Source organism: Artemia sp. Qi Xiang Cuo, chromosome 3, assembly GCF_049724085.1.
Source record: "Artemia sp. Qi Xiang Cuo chromosome 3, ASM4972408v1, whole genome shotgun sequence".
Taxonomy (NCBI): domain Eukaryota; kingdom Metazoa; phylum Arthropoda; class Branchiopoda; order Anostraca; family Artemiidae; genus Artemia; species Artemia sp. Qi Xiang Cuo.
In genome coordinates this window covers 77,837,682-77,861,183 of record NC_142796.1, presented here as the reverse complement: position 1 = coordinate 77,861,183, position 23,502 = coordinate 77,837,682, and the positions used below count along the sequence as shown (strand labels likewise).

The 23,502-nt window shown below is 34.5% G+C and overlaps 1 protein-coding gene across 3 annotated transcripts in view; it reads left to right on the top strand.

Annotated features, from left to right (window-relative positions):
- The window catches only part of Mhcl (Myosin heavy chain-like), a 363,403-nt gene that overhangs the window by 95,069 nt on the left and 244,832 nt on the right, over window positions 1-23,502 (top strand). The window contains exon 1 of one of the 3 annotated variants that reach the window (XM_089086596.1): window positions 10,148-11,478. The exons of the other annotated variants lie outside the window; for them this stretch is intronic. Coding sequence (XP_088942722.1) covers window positions 10,246-11,478 — 1,233 coding nt within the window. The 5' untranslated portion in view covers window positions 10,148-10,245. Of the gene's footprint in view, window positions 1-10,147; window positions 11,479-23,502 lie in introns of those variants that run through there. 3 annotated transcript variants of the gene reach the window in all.

The window sequence follows — 23,502 nt, the reverse complement described above, 5'->3', positions numbered from 1 at the left end:
TATGTAATTGTAAACCGAAGACTGGGGGGATCAATACAAGATACTGGAGTGTATAGGAGTGCTGTTATTGATGGTAAAAGTAAAGATCACCATCTAATAGTATCTAGGGTTAATTTAGAGCTAGAATTTTGGAAGGGTAACTACATCCCGGGAAGTTATGATGTTAGTAGACTTCAGGATGAGAATTTTAGAGAAACTTTCCAGGAACAGTTGAATGCTAAACTAGAGAGTTTAAAATTTGACAATGTAGAAGATGGATGGAATAATTTTAGGAAAATAATTTGTCAAGTTGCTGATGGTGTCTTAGGGAAGAAAATTAGGAACGCAGCTAGGAATATTAGTGAAAAGGTTTTATGTTTAGTAGAGAGGAGAAGGGGCTTTTACAAGAATTATCTGAGTAATAGATCATACGAAAACAAGAGGGATATAAAGAAAGTTGAGAAACCATTAAAGTATGAACTAGGGAGGTGTGAAGTGGAGGCCATGGATAAAATTGTCGAGGATCTTGAAGATGCAGCTAGACGGCATTATAGTAAAATATTGCACTGATATGTTAATAAATTGAGAGGGACTAGTCAACCCGGACTTGCCCCAGTTAAAGATAGGAACGGGGCCACAATTAGTGATACGATAAGAGTTAAAGAGAGATGGGTAGAACAGTTTGAGAATGTGCTAAACCGAGATAAAGTTGCTGAAAAAGATATAAGAGGGAAATAAAAAAGTTTCTAATACCTTGGATTTGAAGGAAATTTGTTTTGTGATGAAGAATTAGTGACAGTACTAAAAGGATTGAAAAATAATAAGGCCCCAGGTGATGATGATGCTCTGGTAAATGAGTCTCTTAAATATGGTGGCTCTGAGGTTAGAAATAAGTTACTGAAGATTATCAATATGATTTTTGAAAAAGACGAAGTACCTAGTGATTTTAGGAAAACCCTAATCAAATCACTGTATAAGAAAGGTGAGAGTGAGTGTGGTGATTATTTAGGTATTAGCCTGGTCTCTGTAGTTAGCAAATTACTCAGTAATGTAAAATGCGGTTTTAGAAAGGGTAGAGGACGATGCAGTTTTAGAAAGGGTAGAGGATGTGTTGACCAAATTTTCACAATTAGGTTAATATTTGAGAAGTACTTGAGTTATCAAACACATTTGATCCTCAGTTTTATAGATTTTTAGCAAGCGTTCGATTCTGTCGATAGAAAAGCTTTAGCGAAGGTCTTTCACTTGTATGGTATACCAGACAAATACATAAAAGTGATTAGTGCTACGTCCGAGAATAACACTGATGCGGTAAAGGTAGGAAATGAGGTTAGCAGATGGTTTCGTACTAACTCAGGAGTTAAGCAGGGTTATGTTCCTTCCCCCTTAATATGGATCATTTTGATGGACTGTGTCTTGTGGAGCACAGGAAAGGCAGTGGCAGAACATGGAAGAATCAAATGGGGAGGAACACAACTTAGATTATGCTGGTGATTTAAGCATCCTAGGTGAGAGTTTGAGCAAAATGAATGAGCTTTTAGAGGTTTTCGAGTTCAGTGTGCTAGAATAGGTTTACAAATTAATGTTAAGAAGACTAAGTTGCTAAGGCTAGGTATAAGTGAAGATGAAAAGCTGACGTTGGTTAATAAAAGTATTGATCGGGTGGACAGCGTCACTTACTTGGTAGTATCAAACAGTTCGAACTGTAACTGTAAGGAGCGACCCGGCTTAATAGTAACCGAAACACTAAAAAAGGAATTTTGACACCAATAGATACATCAAAAGAATCAAATTTTTATGCTGATTTCAAATGTATAAGTTTCATCAAGTTTAGTCTTACCCATCAAAGTTACGAACAAACGACCCAGCAAAAGTAAAGTCTGAGAAAATTCGCCTCATTTTCAAAAAAGGGGAAACACCCCCGAAAAGTCACAGAACTCGGACTTTTTGTCTTGTCTTTTTTCTACAATTAGCCATGTCTTGATGCCTACTGCAAAATACTTGATTTTCAAGTCAAAATCACACCATCAAATTCAGCGTATCAGAGAACCCTACTATAAAAGTTTCAAGTTCCTATCTCTAAAAATATGGAATTTTGTATTTTTTGCCAGAAGAAAGGTCACGGATGCGTGTTTATTTTTTTGTTTTTTGTTGTTTTTTTTCCCACGGGTGATGGTATCAACCCAGTGGTCCTAGAATATCGAGGGAGGGCTCAACCGAACGGAAAATAAAAGTTCTAGTGTCCTTTTTAAGTGACCAAAAAAATGGAGGGCAACTAGGCCCCCTCCCACGCTCATTTTTTTCTCAAAGTCACCCGATCAAAATTTTGAGATAGCCATTTGTTCAACATGGTCGAAAAATAAAATAACTATGTCTTTGAGGATGACTTAATCCCCCCCCCCCCCCACAGTCCCCGGGGAAGGTCTGCAAGTTATGAACTTAGTCCAATCTTTATATATAGTATTGGTTATTGGGAAGTATACTGAAGTTTTCAGGGGGGATTTTTTCTGGTAGTTGAAGTGGGGGGGGGGGTTTACTAGGGAGGATCTTTCCACGGAGGAAGTTTTCAATGGGGAAGGGACATTGCTATGAAGGGGGTGCCGGATTTCCCAGCATTATTAAAAAAAAATGATCAGAAATTAAATAAAAAAATAATCTTTTTTAACTGAAAGTAAGGAGCAACATCAAAACGAACAAATTATTACGTATATGATTGGTTTCGCCCCTAGTCATTACCTCACTCTTTACGCTTAAGTTTTTGTTTTGTACTTTCATCAGAGCTATTTATTCTAACTAACTGCCTTTGTGATTAAGGGGCCATTCTTAAAGAATTGGAACAAAATTTGAACTTTAACGTAAAGAGCGAGGTATTGATTAGGGGGTGGACCCCCTAATATACGTAATAAAAATAAAAGAATATAGAAGTTCGCTACGTAAGTTAATTCGTAAGTTACGTCAGATCAAAATTTTGAGAAATCCATTTAGCCAAAAAAAGTAAAATTAATGTGTAAACTTCGTATTTATTATTCATGCACGGTGAGCCAAAATCAAAGCTGCATTAATTGAAAAACGTTCAGAAATAAAAAAAACAAACAAGTTTTCTTTTAACTGAAATTAAGGAGCGACATTAAAACTTAAAATGAACAGAAATTATTCCGTATATGAAAGGGGTTGTCCCCTCCTCAACGCCTCGCTCTTACGCTAAAGTTTGATTCTGTCTCGCAACTTTATTTTTTAAAACAATAAAAAACTTTAGCCATAAGAGCGAGGCGTTGAGAAGGGGACAGTCCCTTTCATATACTGAATAATTTCTGTTTGTTTTAATTTTTATTGCCGCTCCTTACTTTCAGTTGAAAAAAAACTTGTGTTTTATTTAATTATTAGTAAAGACGGCTGGGAGCAATGAAGATGTTAAAAGTAGAATAGACAAGGCTTAGCGTGTTTTTTCACAGTTGAAAAAAGTTCGGAAGAATCGGAAGATAAGTGTGCAAACCAAGATTAGAATATTGGAAACTACAGCAATAATAGTGGTCAAATATAGTTCTGAAGCATGAGCGCTCCGAAAAGCGGATGAAGATTTGCTAAATGTTTTCCAGAGAAATTCCGCACGGATTGTTCTGGATACCCGGCTGACTGACCGTATTTCAAACAGTGGGCTGTGCGTAAAGTGTGTTTCAATCCCGCTTTCTACGGCTATGATGAGAGAAAGGTTGAGATGGCATGGGCATGTTCTGCGGATGAAGTTCTGCGGTGTAGTAGTGGTAGTTGTAGTAATAGTAGCGAGTCAATAATGCCTTTTTGGCCTGTTGATCATCTTCTTTATTGTTTCCTGTAAGTTCCAAATTAATATACTGAGTCATCCTGAGTTGCGCTCATGGCAACGCATATGCATATAACACGTTTCGATTTTCTTAAACACTCCTAAAAGGCTCAACATTCTCTGAAAGGCTCACTTGAATGCCCTTCGTCTTTTCGAAAAATAAAGGTCAAACATTCCCACCTTTCTTAGTAACATATAGCCTACTGTATGCAAACAACGAACGAATCGCCCAACTTACAACCCTGCTGTGAGGGCTGTGGGAATGGGGGGGGGGGTGATATACCTGAATACATAAATACCGGACCTTTATACTATGTTGAACTAAGCAGCTCTCGCTAACTCAAATGGCTATTTAAAAATTTCGGTCGGATGCATTTGTGGAAAAGAGGGTGTGGGGGACTAGTTGTTCTCCGATCACTTTTGACTCTTTAACTTGAACTTCCGATTTCCAGTTGAACGAGCCCCCTCTGAAGTTTAGACGACCACCCCTTCTATGGAAACCTTATATGTTAACATATAAGGAAACCTTATATGTTTAGTTTTGTGTGTTCGGTATCCAATTAGGTCGTGAAATTATTAGAAATTAATTTATTTCGTTTATTTTATTTATTTATTTTCTTCTTATTATTTTTTGTCCTTTTTTTTGGGGGGGGGGGTCTAAGACTGGCTGGGAGTAATTGTGTATGTAGAGTTTTGTAAAAGGTGATGTGTACCCATACAAGTTTGATAAACTTCGGGTTTTGTTGTTAATGTGTTGTATTTTTTTAATAAAACCTTTTTCTCTCTAAAAAAAAACAATGGGCAACTAGCACAATTTGTAGCCCTTGTCCTGAGGGCTGTGAGTGAGGGGTTGATATTTAAAAAAACATCTTTACAGGACCTCTCAACTATGCTGAACCGAATGGCTATCTCAAAATTTGTATAGGATGTGTTTGGAGAAATGATGGGCGCGGGACGGATGGGGGCTGATTGCCCTCCAATCACTGTTGACTTTTAAAAAGATCACTAGAACTTTCAATTTCCAATCAAATGAGCTCCTTTTTTGCCTTATTTTTGAAAGACGGTTAAAATAGTCCCAAAAAGGCAATTGATATTAATGAAAATCACACCATTACATTCAGTATATAACAAAACTCTACCACGGAGGTTTTTATCTCCTATGTATAAAAATATGAAATTTTAATTTGTTTTTTCTCAGAAGAAAGGCCACGGATGGGTGTTAATTATTATTTACTATTATTATTATTTACTTCCCAGGAGTGATCGTATTGAACCGATTGTCATAGAAGCCCAATGGAACGGAAATTCAAAATTCTATTGTTCTTTTTAAGTGACAAAAAAAAATTGTGCAACTGAAAAGTGGCGTTTTCTGCCATTTTGTGGCACCAAACTGCGATGTAGCCTCCTGGAGGACAACGTTGCTGTCGATTAAAATTTCTAGAATGGCCAACCGATTTAAAAGTATTAAAAAACTACATTTTGAGCTTCTCAGTGCCGGTGGAGGTAACGCCTTACGGTTGCAAATTCGTTCCTAAAAAGTCACGTAGTCCATACAAAGTAAAGGCACTTCAGTCGGGAAAACCTTCTTATGTACGCCTAGTGGACGATGCCCAATACTTTTTCTGAACAGGGTTTGACGACTTCTTGAACAGTTTCTTTATTTAATTTATTGCTTACTTATTTATAATAAGTAGTTCCGTCAATTTTAAATAGACAAACATACAAACAATATATATATATATATATATATATATATATATATATATATATATATATATATATATATATATATATATATATATATATATATATATATATATATATATATATATATATATATATATATATATATATATATATATATATATATATATATATATATATATATATATATATATATATATATATGTATATGTGTATATATATATATATATATATATATATATATATTATATATATATATATATATATATATATATATATATATATATATATATATATATATATATATATATATATATATATATATATATATATATATATATATATATATGTATGTATATATATATATATATATATATATATATATATATTATATAAACAATATATGCTGGTCCTGATGGTGTGAGTTTCGTTAAAATCGCTTTACTTTTTGGGGGTGTTTCCCTCCTTATTTCTAATCAAGCAAATTTTATCAGGCTCTTAGCTTTTGATGCATAAGAGTAAACTCAATGTTTTTTTTATTTATTTGGAATCAGTACATATAAGTCAATTCTTTTTATGTATCCGTTGGTATCAAAATTCCGTTGTTTTTTTTAGTTTCGGTTTACAACCACGCATTGCACTGTGGGCCGAAGGCAGAAAATCAGGAGATCGGCACATGGTTTACGCAGACCGTTGGTGAAGATGCAATTTTTTAAAAGCTACTATTGGGCCCAGTTGCTCCTTACTTACAGTTCTTTACTACGAACTGTCTGCTAAATCACCGTATACCGTCATTTATAATAAAGCAAAACAAGAAAATGCGTATACTCCAGTGATTATCGGAAATATGCTTACCTTTCGGGTTAGGTTATTTTATCTTCGTAACCGCCTCTGCTACCCATTGTATATGATAAAACGCGGTTTTCCTATAGTGATTGGCTGGGAGTTACCGACAATGTAAATCATATAAAGTAAGATTGCTGCTATAATGCAGTTGTCTGTTCGATAGTTTTTTTTTAATTTAAGCTGGCTTTGGCTTCTTTTTTTTTATGTGAGGTTACGTCTTGCCGTCTTAGACGGAGGATTTAGGCGATTAATCTCTCCTCAATCCCACATTCAATTTCGCGAATTCTAACAAGGGAGTTTTTATATTTGTCACTTGTTTCAAATGCTATTAAATATTAGTGTTAATATTTAGTTTGTTTCCGTCTAAATGTTTTTTTTAAACCGGAAATGGGAAATCATTGAATCGGTGAAAATACGGAAATAACTCAGAAATCGAAAGTTAAAAATCTGCTGGACATGATTTGACAGATTTTGTTTTTCTTCCATTTTGTTTTTGCTGTCATATTTCAATGAAAATTTACATCCTGTGGTTATGAACGATATGGAGATAATTTGATTTTCTTGCTATTATTGAAAAAAGAAGCAAATTGTGTTAAAAAAGGAGAAAAACATTTTTTTTTTCTTAAATTGTTGTTTGAAGAGAATAAAAGGAATCCGGCATTAAAGAACCTAAAGTCAGGCTGCAAGTCAAATCTGGCCCTTATCAGTATGACTTCTGTTTGATTGAACAATTCTTATCCTTATTTCGGCGTTTAAGATAATTTGAGGAGAGGAACCATCTTGTGGGAGTCTTCGTTTTATTTTTCTTACAACGCCACCTAAGTCCTTGGTGCCAGATTCAAGATCACTCAGAATAGTTGAAACCTCAAGATTGATAAAAGGGAGAGAGAGCAGGGCACATTTAGGCGGAAACGATAGCGATTGAAACTCGTGGTATTTTTACAAACATGCTATGTTTGTTTAGAAAACTAGTTTTTTTTGCAAAAACCTTGGAAGAACTAAATTTCGTCAGTCTGAAGCGGTGTTCTTCATTGATCATAGTCAGCGCAATAGCAATGTCAAAAGCGATTGTAGGGCAACTAACCCCCTTACTCTTTTTAGCTGCCTTCCCTCGAAAGATTCCGATTTAAATTTTGAGGTAAATATTTTGTTAAAAATAGCCGAAAAATGAAATAACTGTCACCCCTAAAACTGTTTTTGATATCTGGTCCTTTTTTATCCCTTAGGACATATGATCGACATTTTGAGGTACCTATTTTATACTTTCTCTTTGGCTGCTCAATTTTGTGTATGGGGGAATTTTCCCCGCGGGGCTATTTTCCGCGACGTGGAATTTTAAAGGGGGAGGGGGGATAAACGCCGGCTCCCTAAAATTTGTGCTTCTGGCTAATAAATTTAGCAAAATAATCAAGGGCTAGGAACTAGTAACCTTAAAACTGGTACTTTAGTGTCAAGATCCATATTTGTGTGTTCTCTTACCAAGAGTACCCGCACATTTTCTGGTCATCGATAAGGCCGTCTAGTTGAAGCCATTAATTTGAATATAACCCAATAAATAGTTAAAATTTACCCTTAAATGCATTATCATGATCGAGTAAAGAATTGAGAATTCAAACCATCTTACTTAACAGGATGTCTTCTGATTTATCTCACGTCGATTTCTGAAAGGATAGGCACTATTGCCACCCTGCAGGAATCTGATCGTAATGCAGCTAATCATTGCTTTCAATAAACTATGCACGCCTGATTGTGTTGCTCACACTTTATTAGGCCTTAATTTATTGACCAGACGGGTAAACCATAATCTACATGTGTAATCATACCGTTGTCATAGGTTATGATCGACCGCTCTTAAGAATTGAATAATGGCCTTAAACTCTTGCTGCATATGGAATTGGATGATGCGTTTTCATGCTGTTTGTATTTTATTATCTTTCACTCGACAGAATGGTAACAAATTCTTTATGCTCTAAGATACGTATTAGATTCTGAATGGGAAAATAAAATTATTGCTGAAAAATCGTGATTTAATGATTTCAGAATGGAATTGTGAGTTTTCAGCGGAATGATATGTGTCAAGTTAAAAATTACGAACAAATTAGCTTTTTCTGTACCATTGTACCAACTGTACCATTAAAATAAATGAGCCACTCTGAGAGGATGAGTAGCCTAAGGTTACAACACCATGCTTGTTTGTGGTAATCACTATTTTTTAAGTTTGGCTTCATTATTCATTACTATAAATAAGGATGTTGTTGCCGCCCCTTACCCCCCCCCCCCCCAACAAGGTATCATTAGCACTTTAATAAAAAAACTGAATAGATTGCTTAAAATGAATGTTTTTTTTCAGCCATTTATGAAAAAATGTATTAATATTTTTTTTTATTTGCTTGTACATTTCTTCTATGCTGTAATATTAACCTCAGACTTAGAAATCAACAAATTCAATAAGTTTTTGAATACCAACTCAGGGACTCAAACACTATTTGTGAAATGTTTACTTAGTTTTGTTTCGGTTTTGAACCGGTATATTACAAATTAGCCTGAGATTTGTATTTAACAAGCTCAGATACTTTCTTTCTTATAAATGCTTTGACCAAAGGTTATAGTCTTCATTTTTGTTCTCTTGACCTTTCTAAGGACTAGGATTGCGTAGTTCATGCTCAGGGTTTTATTCTCTTTTTAGTAGCCGTATTAACCTTTCAGTTACCTTTTTTCAAAAAACTTTGTGTTGTAATTGTTATCTTCAAATTAAAAGAATTGGTGTACTATCATCTGCAATTATTTTTTTGTTGTAGAGGTGTACGGCAGACAAGATTTTTATTTAATGTTATTTTCAAATTTCATGTTTCTGATTTGAGGGTATTTTTTATATTTTTGGAGAATATGTATATTGTTGAGTTAAATCATGTATCCTACCTTCCCCATGCAGATGACATTCTACTAGGTCTTTCCGAAATCTATCGGTTGTGCATGATTCGTAAAGTTGTTTCTGCTTTCACTAAAGTATTTTTGGACTACGTTGCCTTTCCATGACGTAAAAATAACAGTTCAATATGGACAAATCCTATTATTTGACAGTGAAAAAAAATATCTGGATATTTCGGTCCCATATACATTGCCTGTTTAATGTGGCGGATCCAAAGGGGGAGGTCGAGGAGGCGCCCCCTAAAGTAGTCTAAATTAGTGTAATTTACTTAATTAACGCAAGTTTGCCTTAATTAAACTTGCTCCTAACACAAGTTTATCAGATCAACCTATCTTGCCCCCTCCCCGTAAAAAAATACTGGATCCGGTCATAAGAGATGCATTGATGGGAGAAAAATTATATATATATATATATATATATATATATATATATATATATATATATATATATATATATATATATATATATATATATATATAATATATATATATATATATATATATATATATATATATATATATATATATATATATATATATATATATATATATATATATATATATATTATTCTTCCCCTTTGCTTCTTTAATATAAGTTTGAAAATAGCGAGTGAAAGAAATGTAAGTAATGTTGACATAGCATATAATATTAATGATGGACGCATAGTCATCGGAACATAAGCAATTTGACATGCATTCAATAGTCAATTGTGAAATGGGCTATACTAAATAAATCTTCAATTTTCGGCTTTTGGAGCTACGCCCATCGGAGCGGAGCTTTGTGCTTCCGTAATCTCTGTGCGACCAGCTCTCAAGTGCTGCAATATGCATTTTCTATCCTCTGAAATTGCATGTATGTAAGATCAGTCACTGTTTTGAATTAGTCAAGTTCACTTCAAATTTTGAAGGTTTTGTAAATACTTAGAGAGTAGCTGTATATAAATTGAGGGTGATTTGGTTAAGGTGAAATGACGGATTTATTTTTACAAAGCTTGAGGAATAACTCAAAACCAAAAAAGAAAGAGTCACTACATCGTGGCTGTAGTGGAAGAATTCATGCTCAATCAGTGCCGAAATTAAAGAAAGAAGCGTCATGTCCCTTATCACGCAAAAGATCATGTATGCAAGCTGAAGAGAACGAAGACTATTACCAAGTACTGTTCGGGCACAATCGATGTTATTCCACTAGATCATTATCATCACAGTCTTCAACGTCCTCATCCGGTTCTGATAGTTCTGGATATACTTCTGACAAAAACTCAGAATCTCCATCTAATATAGAAAAGTCAGTGAAACAACCGAATAAACTTAAAGCGGAATCAAAGAAAAAATGCGATCAAGTGAAGAAAAAACTACCCGAATTAATTGATATACATAGTACATCTGGTGTTGGAGTAAAATCGGTTAAACAACCAGAGCAACAGCCGAAAAAGAAAACTCCTGAATTTATATTGCCGTACATGTACAAGGGTTGTTATTTATATGGCAGAGCATTAAGTATTGTGGAAGAGGAAAATGAGGATGATCAGCTAATAAGCTCAGATGATTGCTCTATTTATTCACCCTCTAGTAGTAGGGCGTGTACACCAACTAAATTGGAGCGTGTAAACACTCTTCATAACTTAAGTCTGCTGCTCGACGATAGCATAGATGTGATGCAGCCCAATGTGGGCTCCAGATCTTGCCATGCTTGTCAAATTATATTTGATTTGCCCTCTAAACACGGTGAAAAATTGACTAAGAAAGAAAAAGTAGCAGTGAAAAGTAAGATTCAAGATAAATCTGTCATTTCTAAGGTTTGTAAGAAAGAAGATGAGAAGTCTATTAAGAATTTGAAACCGAGCCCCAAACAAGAAAGTTGTTCTGAGAAAGAAAGTAAAAGTGATTTGCAAGCTTCAAGGTTAAGTTTGAAGCGAAATGAACAAAGCAAGTCAGAGCAACCAGCTCAACCAACACCTAGAAAAAGAATTCCCCCGCTAAAGAAAAGTGCTAGTGACGGAGTTGAGAATGTTTTTAAGCAAAAAGTAATGAGGAGGGCGAAGAGTGACTCAAAAATAGCCGAGAAGAAACAAGTAAACGCTAATAATCTTGCTTCTCCTAAAAACAATGAGACTAGAGGGAAAACTTTTGGAGTGACAAGTTTTCGGTCGAAGCTGTTAGACAGCAAAAATTATTGTGGAAAGGATTCCAAATTAGTCCAGGTAACTGTGATATTTTTTATTCGTTATTTTCGTTTTTATTTTAGACCCAAAATTAGTCTAGACTAATATAAAATGTCAGTCAAGTTCACGAGGGAGGCCTCGGGTTCCTAAGACCCACGGCCTGGGTGCCCCCTCCCATAATTCTTTGTTGTAGTTTTCATAATTTGGTTGGTAAATTATTATATTTTCGTCATATTTTGTTTTATTTCATTAGCATTAACCAAATTTCACTTCTCGACAGAACTTGAGTGTGATGGCTATAAGACACAAGTACCAAAAAAATCATTTTTTATGAAGAAAGTAAAGAGCGAAGTTGAAACCTAAAACGAACAAAATTTCCTGCTTCGCAGTTTCTGATACATATTTTTGAAAAACTGTTTTAAATAAACTGGCTCGTGAAGATAATATTTGTAGAATTCTGAAAACCATTTCTTTGCTGAAAACAAAAACAACGCTTCAAAACAGAATCAGAAACACAAAAATTCTTAAGTGGACTGCGGCAAACAAAATACTAATTAATAAAGCCCTCAATAGTCTTACCGGCAAAGAAATCACTAAATTCTACTGCACAATTTTTATTCTCTGAAAAACTCGAGTAAGTTTAGCTTTCGGTAAAGAGCTAGTTTTCAGGATTCTACAAATGTAGGAAAATATCACGGGCCAGTCTATTTGAAACACTTTTTCACACATATGTTGCATAAACTGCGAAGCAGTAATCTTTGTCTGTCTTAAGTTTCAACTTCGCTGTTTAGCCTACTGTCATTAGACTAACTTTTTTTTTAATAAATATTTTTTTTTAGCTTTTAAAAATATAGAAAATAAAACTTGTAAGAGCATCTTGTCTCGATTAGGTGAAGCAACTATAGAAGTCAGCATGAATTTTTGCTAAAATAGGGCATTGAATAGTTATTTATTCATTTCTAACCCCTCAAACAATATAAAAAGTACACAGAGACGGAATGCAAAATAGAGGAAAAGACAAAAAAGTGACAATAAAAAAGACATTACAACGTTTATCAAAACAATTAATAAATATCACCGGTACTTCCATGATATACGCCCTACCACTCAAGTTGTTCATTCATTGACACATTATAGAACTGTTTTTTCGTCAGTTTCTTTAAGCTTATCGTGAGACAAGACAAAGATAAGTGCAGAACATATGGAAAATATATAATTTGGGATAAATATTTGCACATTAAAGGGAGGGTCCCAACAAGCGACAAGTGAACCAATTAGAAAACAATTCTTACTACATAATATACAGAATAATTGTACCTAACATATTAGGCATGCAGACCCGCTATACTCCCCCCTCCTTAATGTGCAAATATATAGCCCAAATTTGTTTCTAAAGTATTATATTTTTATCTTACTTTCGTATATTTCATCAGAATTGAGCGTCAGAGAAACATATTAGAAGAATATTAGGTAGGGTGTATATCATACAAGTACCAGATCACCTATTAAACACAGAACAACCGTGACATACATACAAGTTTAAACATCATTGTGTAAGAAGGGAATACCGTGGATAAAAACTGATTTTGCGGTTGTGTTTCAAAATAAGTTTTGACGGAGCTTTTGCTGGGTCGGCTGTTTTATATTTGGGGATTAATGCTGAATTTCGTTTCCAAGGAGGTAAATGAAGTAAATATTTTCCAAATTTAACATAAATGGGCTCAACTTTACATCTGTCTTAAACTTTCCCTTAAAAAAAAAAATCTGAAATTTGTCACTAAGAGTCCATGAGGTATTTTATCATCGTCATTTTTGTGGAGCTATTGAAGAAAAAAAAATATTATCTGTGAAGTGTTATCCTATATGAAATATGTACAAATTTTAGAAACCTTAAAGACGTTGAAGGCATTTGAGATGTATAGTTAACATACTTCACGGAAATTGGTGTTATTAGTAGCGTAATTTGTCTGCTGCTGCTGCAAATAATTTTGAACATCTCATCAGAAAGTGTACGCTCATTATTTTTGCTTCTTGGAATACCTATTAAAATAAAATATCTTATCCAAGATTCGAACCTTGGTTACCACTGCCACAACAAAGTGTTATAACTGCTACATCACCGTGCCCTGATTAATTGTGTTTTTTTTTCTGTTTTGCTGTTCCCAATCACCCGTTTATTACGCGCTAGAAAATAATGACAATGAAATAACCTAGATCCCGAAATTCTATTACTACTCGAAGCGGCTTTTGTATGATCTTTCCAACTATCAATCTACAAAAAGCACGTTGATATGAATAAGAGCTCTGAATCGAGCCTTTAAACATCTCTCTACGATGTTGCAGTTGCAGGGGGGGGGGGCTCAGGGATGCCTACGCTACCTCTATTTTTCCATTGAAAAAAACTTATAAAGCAACAAGTCTGCCCCCCTCTAGATATCAAAAATAGATTTTGAACCCCACTCTAAAGTTTTGGGGAATTGAAACCACTCGCCTAGCCTGGGACTAGCCTAGCTAATAAGACTGGAGTAGCTCTGTTAGTCAGCAGACTATTTTAATGAGCATTTAGGGGCCTGGGAGGGCGAGTACGAGAAGGGGATTATAAACCTCGGGTATAGGGCTTTCGACCACGGAAATTATTTAAGTACCCTTTTCATGCTTCTCAGCCTTGTAGAAATGGTACCCGAAGTTTAAATGGTTCATTCCCCATTTCGATCCGATGCAATTTTCGAGGGTTTTCAGGGTTTTCTTCGAAATTCCCATAAATTCGTTTTGCAATAACATTTAGCAATTAAGATTATTTAAAAAAATAGCTGCTATTCTTGAATCAGCTACAAATGGCAATTTGTCGCACTAGACAGTTTTTTTTCTTCAAAAGGTGTTTTTAAAAGTATGGGTACTATGGGCCGTGGTTCACTTTTTGCCAGGTTACAAATACCGCTACAATCATGATCTGTCGAGAATGCAGTTAGGTGGGTTTGCATGAAAGGAGGCTTCCGCCTAGGGCTTACGAAAGTGCGCCAATTTGCACGACTTCCCTCTATTATCTTGTGATTTGTTTATTCTAGAGTGTAGTGACGAATCCCCTACCCCACACCATTGTGAGGTCTCTTTGTAACAAATTACTGCATTCATGTCTAAATGTAAGCTCTTGAAGTTGCAGCCTCAAAATGGGTAGAAAAGTGGTTCTAAGCATTTCAAAACAAATTCTCCCTCAGTTGGCTCAAGCGGCGCATGGTGGACGGAAACGCATGCTTGCTTTATTCCATTTTGTAGTTGGGTTGAAGGATTAGAAACATTTCTCAAACAATGCAAATTGTTAATTTTGATTCGAATCTGCTCATTTGACTTGTAAACAAGACCATATCCAGGGTTGGGGGTAGGGGGTTTGACCCCCCTCCCTAAGTGTTTGTCCGATTTGTAAAAACGTAACAAAAATGAATATATACAAATTTTGGTACTTTCCCATTATATGGGCACTTCTAAAAAGTGAAGTTTGGTTAATGCTAATGAAAGAAAATAAAATAGGATGAATATATAATAGTTTATAAACAAATTTGGGGTAAAGCATAGCATATATTAAATACCTAACATAGGTACCCCCCCCCCCCCGAAAACCTAAAAAAAACAGTCTAAATATCGTATACGCAATGAAAACCACGCTATGGATTGCATTACTCTGAAACCGTCTCTTGAACAGTCAAAAACAGTTTTTTTGTGACTGGTTTCCTTGTAAATGCCCATATAATGGTATAGTACCCAAATTTTTTATGCGTTTTTTAATTATTTTTTTTGTAAACCCCCCCACCCCCCACCCCCAACAAAATCCTTTTGTAAACCAACCCCCCCCTTCTGCCTATAGATACTGATTTTTGTAATACTCTTAATTCACACTGTTCTTTTTTGTACTGTTAACTGGGTTTAATTACCTTCTACGTTGGAACTATTTCCAAACACTACTGCTTCCATGTTTGTTATCAGACGGAATTGAATCCCCATTAGTATAATACCATAACTGAAAAGGCGAAGTATCAATAATCCAACCGCCATACCCAATTCACCATATTAGAGTGTAGACACCAAGTTTGAGTTGAGCCGTCTATGTGTTAACACTGCCTTGCTTTTTCATGCCCTTTTTCGTAATCAATGATTAATGAAACATGCCACGTAAAATTGAAATTAATACATACGGCTTAGTAAAAACATTGAAAGAAAATAACGCCCCTAGTAATCTTGACTTCCTTTAAAAAAAATAGTTAAGCCTCCCCTCTTAGAACCAAAATAAGAAATTCAAAATTAATGTTTTCCGAGTCAAGGGTAGACTAACCCAGTGTTTCCTAACATATGTGAGTTCATATCGTAAAAGCATTGTAAAAAGCTCCTTTTTGGAGCACCTGAACGAACATTAGGTGAACTGTGGGGGGAGGGGGATTGGTTTTCAGATATAATCCTGTCAGAATTGCCATTGTCGCTGACGGAATTAAGTCGAACCCAGCTAATAGTTACAATTATGGTTTCGGATGTCCCAGATCGATCCAGCTCAGTGATTATCAAATAGTAAAAAACAAGTTTTTTTCAAATGAAAGTAAAGAGCAGTATTGGAACTCCTAAGGAGTAGCAATTATCAATTTATATGAGGGGGCTCCCCTCAGCATAAGCTATAGTCTTATGCTGAAAGCATTTCTTATGAGTGCAGTTATTAACAAGTAATTGAGATTATTTATTTACCGATTGCCTTTTAATGCATTTGAACTGAAAGTTTTATTCTTTAAAGCAAATATACACTAATAAACTATTTCATTCTTGACATATCGTGAAAAACATTTTCTATCATATTCCAAATGTCCGTGAGGTTGAGCTGCCGTTCTTAAAACATCGGGGACAAAATGGTGAAGGGGGTTTCAGGAGGTGGCAGTCCCCCCTCTAATGTATGGAGTAATTTCTGTTCGTTTTAAACTTTAACGTGGCTCTTTACTTTTATTTTGAAAAAAAAAATTTCATTTTTTTTTTAATTTCTCTTCATACTTAATACCAAATCAGATTGTCCTAAATGTGAGTAGGGATATCGCCGCCTCACATGACTTTAAATAAAAGTTTAACTATTGCAGAACAATACCCCGAGAAAATGAGCTTATTTTATGTATATATATATATATATATATATATATATATATATATATATATATATATATATATATATATATATATATATATATATATATATATATATATATATATGTATATATATATACATATATATATTCATCAATTCATAAAGTGTGTATGAAAGCAATTTTTTGTTCCAAAGAAAATTTTAGATTGCACAGAATGGATTTTTCTGCAATAGGAGGGGATCTATCACCACGCAACACTACTCATAGTGCAAATTTTCTCAGGCTCGTAACTTTTGGGAGGTAACTTTTAACTAAAAGAATTTTACATATTTAGAATCACAATAAAAATTCGATTCTCTTGATGTATATATTGTTGTCAAAACTTCTTTTTAGACTTTTTGTCACTATTAGCATTTGTAGTTCGGTACCACTAACTGATTGAAAACGTTATATTGTTGTTATCCAGCTCCCGCTAAAATATGCCAGAGATTAACACACAAGGTTGCAGCTGTGTCTCTAGGAATACTTGTGTCCGATTTGGTAGTGTGTATTGCATTCCCTCCTAGAACTAACTGCAGTATGAGCTTTGAGGTCTTATTTCATTTGTTGGTTAAGATATTTCTTCACGGTTGAAATCCTTTATGGCCATATGTGATCAAAAAAGGAACTTGGTGGATTAAACTGTCTAAAACAGTTTGTAGTGTATTCATTTTATCATTGGGTTTAATGCATAAAACTTGTTTTTAGAGCTGTTTATTCTCGTGGCAAGTGGTACAGGTGAAGCAGAACATACGAGAAGAAGTGTTTACCTACCTGAAAAAGTTACACATTTTGCTCCGCAACTGTGACCATGTCTCACAGTTGCTACAGCGCTTATTTCAAATGCGACATTTTTTTTTCTATTTGTGGTATAGTTTGCAGAAGATTACGATGGATGTCTTTGATTTTGTAACCCAAATAGTTTTACCCTAAATTTTCAAATGCTTTTCAAAAGACTGATGGTAGAAAACTGTTCAAGTTATACCATTTTAATCGTGTCCTGGTTCCTCACTTTGAATTTGCGATGTAATGATAATATAACGTTAATTTAAGTTTTGTTATCCTTTATTAAGTATCTTACTGAAAATTTATTTTTATGTTTTTAATTTCCACTCTTATTCCCCAAGATTTGTCTTTGTTTTTAGTTGATGACATAGGGTGATGTATTATTTGCCATCGCTTAAAAGTATGGTTTCGATCCGTAAATAAAGATAGCTTAACTTAGTGTCGAACTATTTACCATTGTGAAGTGCAAAAATTGGAGATTCGGTAAATTTACGAGTTCTGCATAAACAGCATCGCCATCTATTTTAAATTGCCCCAGAGAAGATGCCCTGACTAAATCACCTAAGACATCCAAGAAACTAACGAAAATTTATTGATAAATGATGATGAAAACACATATAAGACAGCGCTAGTGAACTTTTGCTTCATAGGTACATTGCCTTTTTTTGGTAAGACATGCTTTCTTTAATTTGGTATTCCTGGTGAAATCTTAACTGACCTTGTTTCTCCTGCTTTGATAGGGACTCTGACGTGGGTAAATTATTATAGACTTACGTGTGTAGTGCATGGCTATACTGGTATAGTGTAGACGTATCCTATGAAATACTCCACAAAGAGTTTTGGATGATGTTGAGCTGAAAAGTTCGTTTTCAGCTTCCATGGAACTCAATTAATTAGAAATTTTCATTTCCACGTTCAAATGCAGGTTATTTTAAATCGTACAATCGCAGATAACTTCCTTCTTTGCTTATAAGAAACACTAAGTTAACATCCTCCGAAAAAAACCTCAACTACAAACACTTTCATCTATGAAATAGCTAGGTTGGCAAAATTACCATCGGCGCATTTTTCTAAGTCGGATAGTAGAAGCGTTTTTCATGCTATTTATTTCGGGTCCATCCTTTCTCTTCCGGAACTAGAAAATGTTGATACCTTCCCCTGCTCAACGGCTGCAAATAAAAATGGTTTATCCAATTATATGTAGTCGTTTATATCTCAGTAATTGGCAGTTATCATTGGCGATTATGGGCTAGGCTTGCGTCTTGTGTGGCGGTTTATGCTTAAAAAGGTGAATATTTGATGAATTCGTATTTGCGATATACGCCCTGGAGATTTTTGAAATTGGTGTTGAGCTTTATGATTAGAATCCTAGTTACTTTTAAAAAATTGTTGTTGTTGTGTCGATGATTTATGTTAACACGAAGTTAGGCTATTGACTCTGCAATGGTAGCGTAAATTATTTGGTCTGAAAACAAATAACAAGGCAATCTAATTTTTATTTATCAGGGAAGGTGCGTTGGAGTTGCGCTGCTATCTCATTCTAGCTTGTCTGAAATACAGCGGGTGATGTTTTGTATTTGCTGCCGAGAGGCTTGCAAAAAAGTATACACAAGGTGGTGGTAGCCTGGCCTGGTATTGATTGGATCATGCATTGTGCGAAGAAACGTGGCATGGTGGTCGACCACTGTTTCGCTTTTTTTTTTTTTTTTTTTTTTTTATATATATATATATATATATATATATATATATATATATATATATATATAGCATTTGCGGAAAGTTTTGGAATTTTATTCATAGCCTTTTACACCTTAAGGTATTTAACTTAATTCTGGTGCACCAACCTTTATGCTATGTGCAATTGGCCCATTAGTTTTTTTTTTTTTTTTGCTGCATTGTCTTCTGTGCGTAATGCATTTGATAGTGATAGCTGAAATAGCGACTGATATTTTTGGAAATCCCAAAGTTTAAAATTCTGTCTTTTGCCTCGATTATAAAATATTGATTTTACCATGGTTAAATCTTGGATACTGTTAGTCTAATGCGGAGGTTGGTTTGCTGCAAGCTACATATCAACAGCTTACCCCTTTTTCAATCAAGCTTCTGGGTTAGGCCCTGGTGACCTATTCGAAATATTCAGTTTATCTCTAACGTATTTTGTTATCATGAAAAATTTCTCCATTTGACGTATTTTCTCCTTTTGATGTTCTTCCTTTTGACAATTGTTTAGTCATTTTTTGGTTATGTATAGTTGCTCCATTTCAGTCAAAGTCACCTACGGTCAAAGTCACCTAGTTAATCACCTACGGAACAAGAACTGACAAAACCTATCCTCTCCACACAAAAAAGTGACCCTTTGTATACCCATGCGAACCTGGCAACTAAAAACCGTAGTTACACAATTCATCCCGGTCACTCGTCGCCTGAATCACGCTCTAGCATAATTATTGGCCGGAGCAAAGTACTTTGGCTCGGAGCGAGCGATTAAGTAGTACAATATTTTGCGTCTAGAGGCGCCTAGGTACGCGGGGTCACTTTTGGAGAGTTTTGTCAGTACTTGTTCCGTAGGTGATTATACTTTGATTTCAGTAGACATTTTGATAGGATTGATTAACCTTTCTAAGTGGAATTACTATTATATCAATGTCCTTGAGACTAAGAACTAAAAAAGAATGTCAAATGCACCGATATTTCATTCAGAGAAAGATGAATAGCTGTAGTCATTAAGTCTGACGCTGTTAGAAAAAATAGCTTAAAAAATTTAACGGTTTTAATGAAACAATGCAGGAGTAGCATGCTAAAGCACAAAGTCGGCATTTATAAAAAAATGAAATTTATGCGCAATCAGAATCGATGCTGTCAGACATATCACAGAAAGAATAGGTTATGGAAATTTTTGAATATCAGGTATGACGTTGATCGGGTTTTCATGAAAATCTGGAATAATTTTTCTCCGACTAGGGAAACGGTCTTTCGTCAGCTGTGTGAATTCAGAAGGTGTTTGATTTTTTAGCATTTCCTCAGGTTGTTAAGATTCATGGAGATTTTTAAGTTTTCCAGAATTCTTGCTTTTTCTCCTTTTAGCCCTTTAAGAAATGATTCGAAATTTAATGTTTTAATATCCTGCTGTTTCATTGTACGCATTGGAAACACGAAAAACCCTCATTTATAAAGTAACTAGCTGTTGCTTTCGGGTGAAGAGCCCACAACTGATTTCCAGTCTTCTCGCTCTGTTGTAAAACTTACGCCAAATAGCATAAACCCTTTTGAATCAGCCGTGAACGCATATTGAGTTACAGGCAAGAGGCCGGCTATATGCAGCATATCGAGTCAGCGTAGGTGTCTGCAGATCCTGGAGTCAAATTAGATAGACCATAACAAAAACTCTGTTTGACTTGTGTACAGGATTGTCGCTCCGCTAGAAATAAATGCACCGTTCTGCTGGTAAAAGAGGGCTTTCATTGAAAAAAATGTATTATGTTTATAAAAATGAAAGTGTGCAGGTGTTTTGCCTTCTCAGCACTTAGATTGCCGAACACTATAGCTGTCTTCTCAATACCCAATATGATCAGATAAATTATGTTTTGTTAAAATGCTCGTTGACCCTCATAATCAGCAACTTATTACAGCTTTTGGTGTAATTGTAAATATAACTGAGCTCCTTTTTGAGAGTTCAGCAGTAGTGCAGCCATTAAAAAATTGCCTTCTTCGCAGAAATTTGAACCACTTAAAAGTTAGAGCATTTGCCTTCAAACATATATATATATATATATATATATATATATATATATATATATATATATATATATATATATATATATATATAATATATATATATATATATATATATATAATCTCTTTTAACGAGTAATAATTGTATATGTTCTTATTCATGTATTTACTTATGCATTTTTTCTCGAAAATGGCTCCATATTTTTTTTTTTTTTTGGCAAATTGGCATTCTATGATTATCTGGCCTAAAAAAACGATCTGTACTGGTCAACAGTTGAAGAAAATTCGTTGCGAGCCTTAATTTTGAAAAAAAAATTCCGTGAGTGCCGTCATATTTTTGAGCAAATTTCAAGAGCATACATACGTTATACTTGCCTCTGTAGTGGTTGTATCATTCTAAGTATCAATGATGTTGGCAAAATTACACAAGAAACATAATGTTAAAAGTTACTTAAAAGTTAGAGCTATTGGCTTCAAGACCTTGTCTAGATGTTAAATTTAAACTATTTCTGATACTGTATTCAAAATATTGTTGCTTCAAGGCATAGTGCTACTTTCCATTGCTAAAATACACATAGACTAAGCCTGCAAGTAGAAAACATATATATATATATATATATATATATATATATATATATATATATATATATATATATATATATATATATATATATTCTCTTTAAACGAGTAATAATTGTAAATGGCTTTTTTTTTTTTTTTTTTTTTTTTTTTTTTTTTTTTTTTTTTTTGGCAAATTAGCATTGTATGATTTTCTGGCCTAAAAAGCCGATCTATAAAGGCCAAGAGTTTGAGAAAATTTGTTAAGAGCCTTAATTTTGAAAAAAAATCCCGTGAGTGTCGTCATATTTTTTTTTTTTGGCAAATTTCAAGAGCATACATATGCCATATTTGCCTCTGTAGTAGTTGTATCATTTAAGTATCTATTATGCAGGCAAAATTAAACAAGAAACATATTATTGACAGGAAAAATCATACGGTCGACGACATATTTATGAGCACATTTCAAGAGAATAAGTTACATCATCCCCCCTCCCCCTCCTATGAGTGAACGTATCGTTTTTATATCTATGATTCATGCAATATTACAAAATGAACATGGCTAAGTAGTAAAAAATATCAAGTGTAGGCTAATTAATCTATTTACAAAAGGTGTTTCAAGCAGTTTCAAAATGCCTAGAAGATAAATATACAAGCTAGACCATCAAATGTGACGAGACCAATCCGAGCAGCTAAGGTAAAGGTTTTGAAAAAACCTCTAAGGTAATTTTAAACGAAAATGAAGAACAAAGAAATATACAGTTAGAATACTTGTGCCAGCGAAAATTGCAACCAGTCAAAAACAGAAGTGAAGAACAAAGAATAAACAATCAGTGTCTGCTATCATGGATTCATTACTGTTTTGAACCCGGATATTTCAAAGAAAAAGAAACAAATTTCTCATTTTTTAGTAATGAGCAACCATAAATTACCCGAGCACAATACAGATGACGATAACATCCTTTTAAGATGCCATAAAAGTGTTGAGTAGAGCCGTCTTAGGGGTTTATTATATATTATTTCAGTAAATAAAGAGAAGACCTTCAAAAGAGAATGTTAAATGATTTAAGCTCTGTCAAAAAATTGATTGTTTTACCTTGATATGTAATAAAGTTTTGTTTTATTCTCAAGGAATTTCAGTTACTTCTCCGTAATTGATGGTTTTCGTGCAAGGAATCCAGCCAAATAATTAAAATGAGGCTCATTTGAGCATTCATCCTTTTATTCAATAACATCATTTCAGTGTTTCAGATTAAGACAGGGTCCGTGGATGAATCCAGGGAGCCTCAGGGCCTGTCCACCCCCCCCCCCTCTGAAATTAAAATTTTCTTGAATTTCTGGGCACTTACATTACGCTGAAAAACCAGGCATCAATCCTTCATTGAACCTTGCGTGATTTTGGTGTATTGGCGAAGATTATTGGACTTGCTGAAATAGTACATATGGTGGTTTTGTTGGTCTCTAACGCATATTTTAAAGTTTTTTTTTGGAACCCCTTATTGTTGACCCCAGAACACCACCTTCGTTCGAACCACATGGAAAGGTGTGTGTTGATGAGTATAGCGCAGATCTTAGAATGCTTTTTGGCTAGGATACTTTTCTCCTTGGAGATGGTATGTCTGCATGGCTATGCTTCGTCCTTGAAAGGTTCGAAGGGTAGGTACAAGATTTCTTTTAGTGGTGTTACACGTGGAGCTTCCTAATGCTAAGACAAATCAACCTTTATAAGAATCATAAAAGGCAAGGCCATACCCAGAGTGGGGGAGGGGGTTGAACCCCCCCCCCCGTAATTTTTGTCTGACTGCTAAAAACTTAACAAAAATGGATATAAACCAAT